This window comes from Hordeum vulgare, unplaced genomic scaffold (genome assembly GCF_904849725.1).
Source record: "Hordeum vulgare subsp. vulgare unplaced genomic scaffold, MorexV3_pseudomolecules_assembly, whole genome shotgun sequence".
Taxonomy (NCBI): domain Eukaryota; kingdom Viridiplantae; phylum Streptophyta; class Magnoliopsida; order Poales; family Poaceae; genus Hordeum; species Hordeum vulgare.
Window position 1 is genome coordinate 19,831 of NW_025422515.1, and position 12,339 is coordinate 32,169.

General features: G+C 44.2%; 1 protein-coding gene across 1 annotated transcript; it reads left to right on the plus strand.

Moving 5' to 3' along the window:
* The first annotated feature begins 1,008 nt into the window (after positions 1-1,008).
* Positions 1,009-4,979, plus strand: LOC123418622 (F-box protein At5g03970). Its single transcript, XM_045107042.1, has 2 exons — positions 1,009-2,175; positions 4,741-4,979. The coding sequence occupies exons 1-2, from the start codon at positions 1,038-1,040 to the stop codon at positions 4,746-4,748; spliced, it is 1,146 nt and encodes a 381-aa protein (XP_044962977.1). The 5' UTR covers positions 1,009-1,037; the 3' UTR covers positions 4,749-4,979.
* Positions 4,980-12,339: the final 7,360 nt, after the last annotated feature.

Below are 12,339 nucleotides of genomic sequence, written 5' to 3' on the forward strand. Positions count from 1 at the left end.
TGTACTTGGTACTCAATCATCAATAAAAACAAGAGCAAGACGTAGGATTTTACTTTCATCAAGAGGGTCCGAACCTGGGTAAAACATTATCTTCTTTGTCTCATATTACCCATCAATCCAAGGTCCACAGTTCAGGACCCCCTACCCGAGATCTGCCGGTTTTGACACCGACAGGGGGTGGGTGGGTGGGGGAGGGTTTGAAGATGAAGTAGGCAAAGTCATATGACAGGAGACACAAGATATCAGCGAAGGAAATGTGGTCGGGCAAGCCAGTGAAGGAGTGAGACTCAGGCATCGAATAGAAGGACCCAAAGCGAGGATAGATAACACAAAATATGATACCATGTCGGAGACACATATAGGAAGCGACAAAAGAATTGTATTGATTATGCCGAGTGTATATATATATGTGTTACAAGGCAGGCAATTCTAACTAACTAAATCCATAAAGACATATCTAAATATTAGGGGCAATAAGCTACAGATGCACGACAATAGAGCAATTGACGAAGTCAGCTTAGTGAGGACATATCTTTTTGTTGCACACATCAATACTTGTTCATCGGAGCTAAAACATAGACACCCTTTGCCGATTTTGAAAATTTAATCAAGTCAAAACGTATCAAGGACAATATAGAGAGGCATGATATTGCAAAGCTAAAATGATTATTGGAAATATGGCTCAATTGGCGTTTAAACTTTCATTGTTTCGATGATAATTGTATGCACCACTATTCCTTTTTACAGATATTGTGCACTACAAGCCATAACTATTTGCACATGCTGGTTCTTTTGTAGTAATGTTTTTACAAATATTATGTACTGATTTTTATTTGTTTTTGAGAATTTGAAGAAAAAGAAAGAACTATCAAGAGAATGTTTGAGTGTGAACTTTGGGCCGATGCACTTCAGGCCTTCAGCTATTCACTTTGGGCTGCTACTGCTTCGACTGACGACTCCACCCACCACATCCCAAAAAAACATCCCGAACGAGCAAACCCTAAAAAACACCCCGCACGAGCAGTGAGGAGGGCGAGATGGCGAGCCGCCGCCGCCGCCGCCACCCCTGCTCGCCGGCGGTCGGGCCACTGGAAGACGACGACCTGCTCATCGAGATCCTCGTCCGCCTGCCCCCGCAGCCCTCCTCCCTCCCCCGCGCCTCCGCCGTCTGCAGGCGCTGGCGCCTCCTCCTCTCCGACCCAGGATTCTCCCGCCGCTTCCGCATCCACCACCGCCGCAACCCTCCCCTCCTCGGTTTCTTCGTCGGAAATGAAGATCTGCCGTTCCGACCTACTCTCGACGCCCCCGATCGTGTCTCCCCCGGCCGTTTCTCCTTGCAGCGCGGCGACGGCGACCGGTTCATGCCCCTTGGATGCCGCCATGGCCTGGTACTCGTCTTCAACGAACCTAAGAACCAGATCCTGGTGTGGGACCCCGTCACCGGCGACCAGCACTGCGTTGACGTCCCCCCGGTGGTTGCGATACATGCGAAGAAGACAAGGATGAACGGGGCGGTGCTTCGTGCTGCCGGAGACGGTGACCAACACTTCCGAGTGGTGTTGACAGTGGCAGACAATGACGACAAGCAACACAGACGAGTGCTTGCCTGCGTTTACTCGTCAGAGACTGGCGCATGGGGTGATCTGCTCTCAGCACAGCTTCCATCTGGTGTTCCAGTGAGTGATTCTCCCGCTTTGGTTTCTACTTACATGCGTGCTGTGCTGATTGGGGATTCCCTTTACTGGAGGCTTGCTGGGATTTTTTATGGAATTCTTGAGTTTGATTTGGAGAAGCAAAGCCTAGCAGTGATACCGGTGCCAGTGCATATCCTTGAAGAGGGCCACCTATTCTCGATTATGCCCGCAGAGGGTGGTGGCCTTGGTTTACTCCTCCCGACAGACGGCTGCAGCATCCAGTTATGGAAGAGGAAGACTGATTGTGATGGTGTTGCTTCATGGTGGCTTGGAAGAACCATTGAACTGGACAAACTACTTTCTCTGAATTCAGAGGAGAATAGCATAATGATACAAGGGGCCATGGGGGGAAATAATGTGGTGCTTGTGTGGACACATCACATGCTCTTTACGGTCCATCTTGAATCATTGCAGTTCAATAAACTTTCTGGGTACTACCCCCTTCATCAGTATCATCCATTTGAAAGAGTCTACGCTGCAGGTAAAGCATGCCTTCACATATCGGTTGTACTATAACCAAGTTAGTTTCTTATGGTTGGTTGATGGCATATACGATTCACATCCTTTTGTGTTAGGTTAGCAATTTTAATTAGTGTCATATCAATTATTTCTTTTGCTGCTTGATACCCTCCTCAACATATAGCGATTTTTTTTCTGTGCCGTTTCTATTCTGATTCTTGTGTGATGGTGTTTAATGATTATGATTTATAAGTAAAAAAACATTAGTGGTATATAATTTTATATGTGCTCTATAGCCAGGCGTTGGGCTACAATTGGTCTATTCTGAGTTCCATATCTGTAATTAAGTCAGAGCTAGGGAACTGGCTTCATCAGTTTATTATGTGAATATCCATACAATAAAACAATAATGATCAACATTAGCAAATTATTTGTGTAGTATTGATTATTGAAATAAATCTCATTGTCGTATGCCTATTCACATATGGAAAAATTATACCCCTTCTATTCCATAATGTAGTGCATATAGATTTTTAGAAAAGTCAAACCTCACAAACTTTGAACAAGTTTGTGGAGGAAAACATTTATATCTAGAATGCCAAATATATACCATTATATTTCATCATAAGATTTAGTTTCATATTTATATTTTTGGTATTGTAGATATAAACAATTTTCTTTATAAACTTGGTCAAAATTTACAAAGTTTGACTTTTCAAAAAATCTATATGCACTAACTTATGGAACGGAGGGAGTATAATACAGTGGTAGTTTTAGTAGGCAGTTTTTCTCAACAGCGGGAAATTGAACATGACTACATGAAAAATATCGTGAACTCAATAGGTACATGTTAAAGTTTAAAACTAGTTCTATTTTTTTCATCCAGTATTTATTATCTCCGTAATTTTGCTAATATTAAGTTCAGAATGGTGAACTTCTGGAATTTAAGAATATTTACTCATTTACCATTTTTAAAATAGTCATACTTAGAGTACAAGTCCATTTGTACGTAGGAAAAATATTTTTATTTGTTCATGTCACTAATCTGCTTGGATTTCTTAGTATGATTATGTTTTTATTTTTTCTGATATGGCGTGGAACGAGCTTATAATTCTGAATAACTTACTCTTCTGACCAGCGAATGGTCTGGGTGTACATGTTCTTGATTTCTACAACATCCATCATTTATACTGTTCCTTGAATATTCTATAAATTTTACAATCGGTGTAGTTTTGCTTATCATTTCCTAATGTTGTTTGTCATAATACTCGAAGAGTATGCTTTCATTATTTTTTGTATTTCTATTTATCTTTTTGCTCAATTTATTGCGGTTTTATGGATGATTATTCTAGTGTAAGGCAGTTTGCTTAAATATTTTTTCAGGATATCTCTCAGTGTCTATCTAATCTGCGTATGTAATCTGCCAACTGCCATTATCCACTAACATGATTTGTCTGGTCCAAACGATATTTATCAATGCTTTGCGGGTAGTCTATTTTCTGCACTTTTGGTCACTTTAGATGTTCAAGACTTTTATTACTCCCTCCATTTTTGTATACAAGGCCACAAACCCATATTAGAGGTACCAAGGCAAAAGTTAATGCCTTCTAAGTCAATGTTGCAAGACAACTTGTCTCCTTGTTTGTCGTGTAAATTAATGTGTAATTTTCTCTCCCATGCACATCAAGCCAATGATCTCACTCCTAAATGCATGCGAGAGATAATTAATGTCCTTCTTTGTTAGTTCTACGAGGCAAACATCATTAATATTGCATCGATTAGTGTTAGTGGCCTTGTATTTCTGCAAATTGTAATTTTGGTAGCGGCATTGTATATAAAAATGGAGGGAGTATAAACATGTGATCGAAATGGCATGACTAGATTTACCGTATCAAATTGTATACTTTTACTAACATATTGATGTTATCATTAAAACTAATGGTCAAGGCATTGCTTTTGTTGTTGTGAAGAAAGAGTAATGCATCTACTTTGGGCCGAATGAATGTGTCTATTAATAAGACGACGCACGACCCCTTAGTTGTGGCTTCTACTACATGTGTTCAATTAAATTTGATTTGTGAGTGACTTACTAGCACGTACATTTGCGAAAAGTATGTCTATAAGCTATAAACCAGACGGTTTGGGTTTGTTATTCCATGAGCCCCTTATGTACCCATGATAACAAGGAATATTTCAAATGTTTCGATAAGCTAGGATGGCCAGTATTTCCCTGGAGTTATTTGAGCCACAGTTTATTTATTTATTTGCCTTTATTGAGAACAGTATAACAGATGTAGCCAAAACCTTGAGAATATGCTAAGAATAAGAGTTGAAGGTGTGGTGGTAAAAATGAACTGTTCTCCTGTGGCGGTTCTATGTTTCTATTTTTTGGTTTTGTGCTCTAATGCTGACCGCTGAGACGGTTCAGTTTCCTAGCATTTGGCGCAATTTCAACAATCCCAAGTGAAGTTTGTGTTTACTGTTTGAGTCGTACAAAGGGTTGAGATACATAACTTTAATGGTTTTTCTATGAAAGCATTGAGATACATAACTTAAACTGTGACTGATGTAATTGGATGGTCCGCAGGTATCTAGGGTTACATTCCGGTGGCTGAGATGCAGAAAATGGATAGCGTGCCGTAGGTTCTTCCATTTTGTATGCTGTTCACGGGGCCTATCGTGTGCTACACCCAGAATTTGGCCCTCTGTACTGTCCAGGTGTGAAGTTGTATGACCTGTAGGAACTAATCGCTTCGTTTTCCAACTTACATGTATATTATCTAGTATGTTATGCATGAGGATACAGTGACTTGCTTTGCTTGGCCATGTCCTTCACCCTTGCGGTTCATTTGCTTTTCAAGCAAGCTCCGCCGTCAGTTGTATGTGCATGGGCCTCTTCTCAGTATCTTTTGCTCATGTCTTATGTTGTTTCAGGTTGAGTTTTCAGGTTTTTATAATCCCTGCTGATGTTACGTCCCATGGTGCTATCGTATTAAATAAACTCCTATTTTTATCTCAATCACGAAGGCGTCTGAATCCCATTTTTTGTTACCAGAAAGCCCTCTCTGCAATCTACTTTGTCATGAATTGTTTCAAGGGAGTTACATCCAGAAGGTTGTAGGTTGTTTGGTAGACAGAGTAGCATTTAGCCCCACTGATTTTTTTTTCCATCCGTGTCTCTTTAGGTAGACAGAGTTCAGTAAACATACAACAACCTTCAGAATTGCGTATAAGTTGCACTGAATCATAATTGCATTTTGTTTTCTATTTCTGTGTGTGCATTGGAGTACGAATCTCTCTCAAAGTGAAACGACGGACGGTCGACGAGTGCTTTCCTGTGAGCGTTCCTTGACCAGTTTAATCTTCAGGGAGTCGGCTCTATTTGATGTTCTTCAGCGAATTGGTCTGCATTTGATGCTGAAGCAAGCATATCACCACCCAGGCTCATGATATTTCGCCATAAAAACATGCCGCATCTTGTAAACACATGCTCCTGCCAGTTGCTCGAAAAAAGTACATATGATATTTCTCCATTATAAGGAGCCCTGTCTAAGGAAATTAAATCTTGTAAAAAATTTATGTACGTGAGAGATCTTGTGACACTGTAGCCCATGCTCTTCTAAGGAAATCAAACAGGCCGTTGAAGTCTTTTCACAATGCAAGTCTGCCGGCAGGCAAAACACGAGCACACGAAGGCCTTGTTCGAATCCTCTCCGCTCCACAACCACAGCTTCCGGAATGGAGGAAGGCCTTGTTCGAATCCTCTCCGTTCCACAACCGCAGCTTCCTGAATGGAGGGAGCCAGCTTCCGGAATGGAGGGAGCGGCAACACAATTGCACCTCCACAACCGCAGCTTCCGGAGCAGAGGGAGCAGCAGCACAATTGCACGAAGTTGCTCAAACCGAGCTTCTCGTGTGGAGCGGAGTTGTGAGACCTCGAGAGATTCCGGACAGGCATGAAGATGCCGTGCCTCCTCCAGCCAGTGTCGATACCTACTCAGTCGTGACAAGACTTGACGATGGATTTCATCGAAGGGCTAAGACATCATCGTGGTGGTGGTTGACCGTTTGACCAAGTACCAACACTTTGTGCCCCTCCGACGCCCCTTCACCGTTGGCCAAGTAACCAAGGCACATCAAACTTCATGGTGCTCCTCGTACCATCGTTTAGGACCGTGACCAGTGATGGAGTACCCAGTAGGGCAAGGGTTGGCGGGATGGAGTACCCAGTAGGACAAGGGTTGGCGGACGCTCCACCTTGATCTGGCCGCTGCAGGCAGGGGCGAAGCCAGCAATCTGGCAAGATTTGGCACCCGTCAAACCTAAAATTTGTGCAAATACACCAGCATACTCGTGTAGTACGTGTTTAATTTTAGCTGAGCCATGCGTCCAGCCGGCCATCTCAACATGTGGCTTGAATGCACTGCACATGCCCCTTATAAAATAGAGTACACAGCATGTACGTAACAAAATTGCTAATGATTATATTTAGCAAAACAATTCCAGAGATTACGCCTGCTGAAACCCACCCCTTTTGACCAGGAAACTTCTCGGTCTGCTTAATAAAAGTGAAACCTCCTCATGAAAATGTATACTTTCTAACTAACTGAACTTGTATAATGTGTTTCCTATGATACTATTCCAATTCATGATTTATCTATTGTTTCTATGATTTGCAGATATCCTTTATGTTCGTGTAGTTAGTATAGACGATAAATTTGTGATTGATCATCCATGTAATTTTTATTGAGTAAGAAGAAACTCCATCTAGTGAGATATATATTTTGTGTGTCAATACAAAACTCCTCATTTCGGTTGTATTTTCTGAACATAAAATCTGAACATAAAATTATACATAGATAGCATTCTTGCGAGCTCTTGCATAGTTACATTATATATGATTTTTTGTTCATAAATTCCGCCACACCTGAAAAATATTCCTGGCTTCGCCACTGGCTGCAGGCAGGATGCAAGGCGACGAATCGGTGCGGTGGCGTTCCCGGTGGCCAAAGCCCGTCCTACCACAACTTTTGTCCGTCCTCCGCCACTTACCGTGACCATACCTTCACGAGAACGATGAGGTGCTCCCTCCTTAAGGCGGGGGTACCCACCTCAATTAAACGATGGTGTATCACCTGCAAGCTGATGGCCCAAGTGAGGACGTCAACCAAGGCTTGGAGATGTATGTACGACGCGCCATCGATGACCGTCCCAAGCAATGGTGGCAATGGCCTCCCACGACAGGTTTTTGTACAACTTCACTTATCCCTCGCTCTACTATTCTCCACTCATAGCTCTTTTTCTCTTACAGGGCTCCATTAAAAGTGGATTTTTTCACTGTTTTGATTCTTAAGGCGTAAGTTCATCACAAAACGAACTGGGTTCGAAAGTATTTCACGTTATGACCCTTTTGGAAACGTCAGAGACCGTGACGTTGCAGTACTTAGCAGAAACGCCAGTCTACTGGACGTTGCAGCCCTCCTGTGCAACGCCAGTCTACTAGACGTTGCTGACCAAAGCTGCAACGCCAAGGGGGCTAGCGTTGCAGACCGAAGCAGGAACGCCAAGCCCACTGGCGTTGCAGGGCTCATAAGTAACAGGCCCGCGGCCCCTTCCTCCACCTCCACTTCTTTCTTCCTCCTCTTCCACGAAAAAGCTCTCCCTCCTCCTCCAGATCCCCCCTTCGATCTCACTCCTCCCCCAACCGTTTTGTTGGTTCTTTGGGGCAAATCGAAGAGGCCGGTAAGCTCCCCCAATCCCTCCAATTAGTTTTTGCAATGATTTTTTATTTGTGTAGATTTCTTTTGCACTAGGTGTACGTATGTTTTGAAGTAAAATTTATTTTGTGATTGTTAATAGGTGTAGTTTATGGTGTCTATATGTGTAATTTTTGGTGGCTATATGTATAACCTAGATTTTGTTCATATTATCCGCATAAGGTTTATGCCTAGGTTTAGTTCATATTATTCGAAGAGGCCGGTAATAAGGATCTTCATATTATGTAGGATGTTTCGTCCCGACCAATATCCGGGTCTTGATGACTACTATGAGCAGAAGCATCGTGCGGTGCTAGTTGAAAGAGGAGAGGTAATAATGATTTTATTGATGATTATTTTTATATACTCCATGATTTGTATATTTTCACAAGTTGAGCCCATTAACAAATTATGCCTTTGTTTGTTTAGGTTCCTCCACTACTTCGTTTGAGGGGGCACAACCCCAATGAAACTCTTGTATATGACCCTCGTTACGAGCCATATTTTAGAAGAATGGATCTTCTTCAATTTGTGCTCAACTTTAAAAGCACACCACCATGGTTGAACGCCACTGTCCTAACAGCACTTACGGATCGATGGAGGCCGGAGACGCACTCTTTTCACCTTCCTCTTGGTGAGATGAGCATAACCTTGGAGGATATTGCTATGATCTCCGGGCTTCCTATCGAGGGCAGGGCTCTTACAGGGAAGGTTAGGGCCGCCGGATGGCGACAACGGGTTGCAGCATTGGTTGGTGTTGAACCCGAGCCATGGACTGATGAAACTAGGAAGGATCCTAGGCCATCCGGTGTGTTGTTCTCTTGGATACAGAGACATTTTCACAGATGCCCAAGGGATGCTAGTCCGCTTGTTGTGGAGAGGTTCGCGAGAGCTTATCTCTGGAATCTTTTGACCCAAGTGGTGTTTCCGGATGGCACTGGGGACACAGCCTCATGGATGTTCTCGGATCCGCTTCGTGACTGGGATGTGAAGTGGAGTTGGGGTTCGGCGGCACTAGCCTTCTTGTACCGTCAGGTATGGCTTAATATCATGCATTTTCATTTTATTCAATGGGATATGATGCATTTTCATTTTATTAAATCTGTAGTTGGATGGAGCGTGCATGAGGAGTAAGCCGACGTCCTGTCTTGGAGGTTTCGTCTGGGCCCTACAGGTTTGGATGTGGGAGCGTATCCCTGTTGGCCGGAACTTCAGCCTTGCTCCGGAAGAACCCTGGAAGTACCCATTTGATGGGGACGAGGAGCGATACCCCACTATCGCACACACATGGGCTACTGTCCAATGGACGAGTATCGCGGCAATGGGGCGGTATAAGGCATACATAAGCGAGCTTGACATGCTAACTTACGAACAGGTAAATGCTTTATCAAATTTGCTGATTTTTTTCATGGATGGTTGAGTGACTTGTTGTTATGTAGGTTAATTGGAGGCCGTACACGGTACTTAGGCAGTATCCTCTGAGCAACATGTGCCTTCGTGACCAGCATCTTTGGCGTGTGCGGTGCCCGATGATATGCTTTTATGCGGTGGAGTGGCATCTTCCTCATCGTGTTTCAAAGCAGTTCGGGGTACAACAACGCACCCCGCCGGATTACGTCGAGACAAGTGTCAAGCTACATAAGTGAGTCTTTTGTATCACGTGTTTCTCCTGTTGATCAATGTCTAACATGAAAAAATGAAACTGATGTAGTATTCTAATGCTTTGTAGGACAAACCGGCAAAGCAATAAGACTGTCATCAATTGGGAGGAGCACCACATTACTTGGGTGGACATGTGGAATGCTCAGAGACAACATCGAGTTGAAAATGATGAAACACCAGACACTGACGAGGCGGCATACTTAAGGCATTTGGAGTGGATGCGTACAGAGTACAGAGTTATCCATAAGGCTGCCTGGACTCGTTCCGATTGCTTGGACTTACTGCCGAGTGAGGCTGCTGATGCTGCATTCAACAATTCAATTAGGGAGACAGTTGGAGCGCATCTTGACTATGGTCCTCTCCATGACCGAGTGGTACGTCCCTCCTTTAAAATATAAACAAGTGTCATTTATTCGTGGATGGTATGTCACATGTGTTTTATCCAGGGCACGGAGCTATGGAGATGTATCAACGAGAGTAACATGGTCCTTGCCCGTGCCCCATGTCCACAAACGGACGGACTTGTTAGAACTACTCTGCAGGTTTGATGCCTTGTTAACCTTTGTTTTGTCATACCTTTGTTAGCATATTAACATGTCATTATCTTTTCCTTGCGCAGAAGGTCGCCAATCGGTGCCGCACACTAGCGACTTTACTTTCTTGCCACGGTGTTTCGTCCACCGATGTGAGGGCACGTGTGCAGTACACGATGGATGTGCAGTCTTCCGCTCGTCCGTCTGCCAGCCGGCCACGGGCCTCTTCCGCTCGTCCGTCTTCGAGTGGAGCACATGTTTCTTCTAGCCGAGCACATGAAGAGGAGATTGAAGAAGAAGATGAGTCCGACAACGAGGCCGCGGATCAGGACTACATTGAGTTTGGGGCTTCGCAGATGGAAGATGCTCCACAGTCAAGTCAACCCACTCAGCCGACGGAAGCAACACGTCGAGCTAGCTCAAGGAACATCAGACGTCCTGGCTGGCAGAACACTCCTGAGGGCTACGTTACTAAGGGCAAGATGGCTGCAAAGAGAGGGAGGAAGTGAGTGTTATGATGTTGTCTGTTGAACTACTATGTTTTCTGTTGAACTATGTTGTTTCTCGAACTACGTCTGTTAAACTATGTACTATGATGTTATGCTGAGTCTTATGATTTAAATTATGGTGTTATGTTTTGATAAATGGTGATATGCTGAGTCTTATGATTTAAATTATGGTGTTATGCTTTGAATTATGGTGTTATGCTGTGAATTATGGTCATACGACTTAAACTATATCGTATGAAATATGTTTGTTGATCAAAACAGTGTTAAATTCTTGTTTTGGGGTACTGGACTAAGGAAACGCCAGGAAGCATGGCGTTTCTGCTTGGGTCTGCAACGCCAGAAGGTCTGGCGTTTCTGCGCTGGGTGCAATGCTTTTTGTCTACAGGCCCATCTCAGAAACACTAGATCCAGACTTCCAGAGGATTGAGATGCAACGCTCAATCCAGACTACTGCCCGCGCTGCCACCAGTCGCCAGAGGCCATGGTTCCGGGGCGCTGGGCCATATTCCGTATCTGCTGCCTGCGGCGGCCGGTGGGGGTGTTGTTGTACTGCTGTTGCTGCGGCGGGGCAGCGTTTGGGGGCGGTGCTACACCTGCACTGCTGCTGATGCGTGTCGGGCCACCGCCGGGAGGGGGGGGGGCGTTTGGGGGCGGAGCTGCACCTAGACTACTGCTGCTACAACCTGCAGGTCGGGCCAGCGACGAGGGCGACAGTGGGGGCGGTGCTGGACTGCTGGTGATGGATTCCAGTGAGGATGTGGATTGGGTAGGTCTACCCGCTGGTGCCGAACTCGAATAAGCCGAGGCCGAGGCTACTGCTATCGAGGAAGTTGCGGCTGTGGCAGAGGCAGCAGCTTCAGCGACCAGATCAACCAAACGGAAGCAACCACATGGAATCGACAACCACCAGCAGCAGGTATCCTCTTCTAGTATTCTTGCATCCTTCCTTTGATATGTTAGTTGGAATTGGAAACTTGGAATGTTGAATAAGAAACTGGTGCCATTTGATGTTGTAGGGCATTCCTACATCATTTAATTTAGCTAATGTGGATTTTGATCCTGGCAGACGCAAGCAAATTGAAGAGTACGCAAGTCCAGAAATTAGAGATGAAATGAGAAGGGCGTATTTGTCGAAAGGTGTGGGGTGTTTGGATGGATGTCAACCCGTATGCTTTTTATGTGCATTGTTTTGCCCACCAGCTTCAATTGGTGGTTGTTGCTGTTGTCAAGGGAGTTCTAGCTGTTAGTGATTTCTTCGGCCACACAAATAAGATTGTCAACATGGTTAGTGCTTCTTACTTCTTATAGCTTATGTCAACATGGTCAGTGCTTCTTACTTCTTAATCTAACCACACTTACTCTTTTCTTGTAGGTAAGTGCCTCGTGTAAAAGGAAAGGTGCATTGTTGCAGAAGCATCATGACAACCTGGTTGTACAGTTAGAGCATGGGGAGATTTTGTCCGGAAAAGGCCAGCATCAAGAGACAAGTTTAGCAAGACCTGGTGATACACGATGGGGGTCACACCACAAGACTCTATTCCGGATCTATCAAAGGCGGGATTCCGTGGTTGAAGTGCTACATGGTATTTTTCTTGATGGAGCAGATGCAGATGATGGAGGTTTGGCTTCTGGCTTGATGATAAACATGGAATCTTTTGAATTTCTTCTTATCTTGCATTTGATGCTTCGAGTGCTTGGTTTAACCAATGATTTGTCACAAGCATTT

Excerpts from the sequence above, each read along its gene's own strand:
- LOC123418622 (XM_045107042.1), top strand. The coding sequence starts at position 1,038 with ATGGCGAGCCGCCGCCGCCGCCGCCACCCCTGCTCGCCGGCGGTCGGG.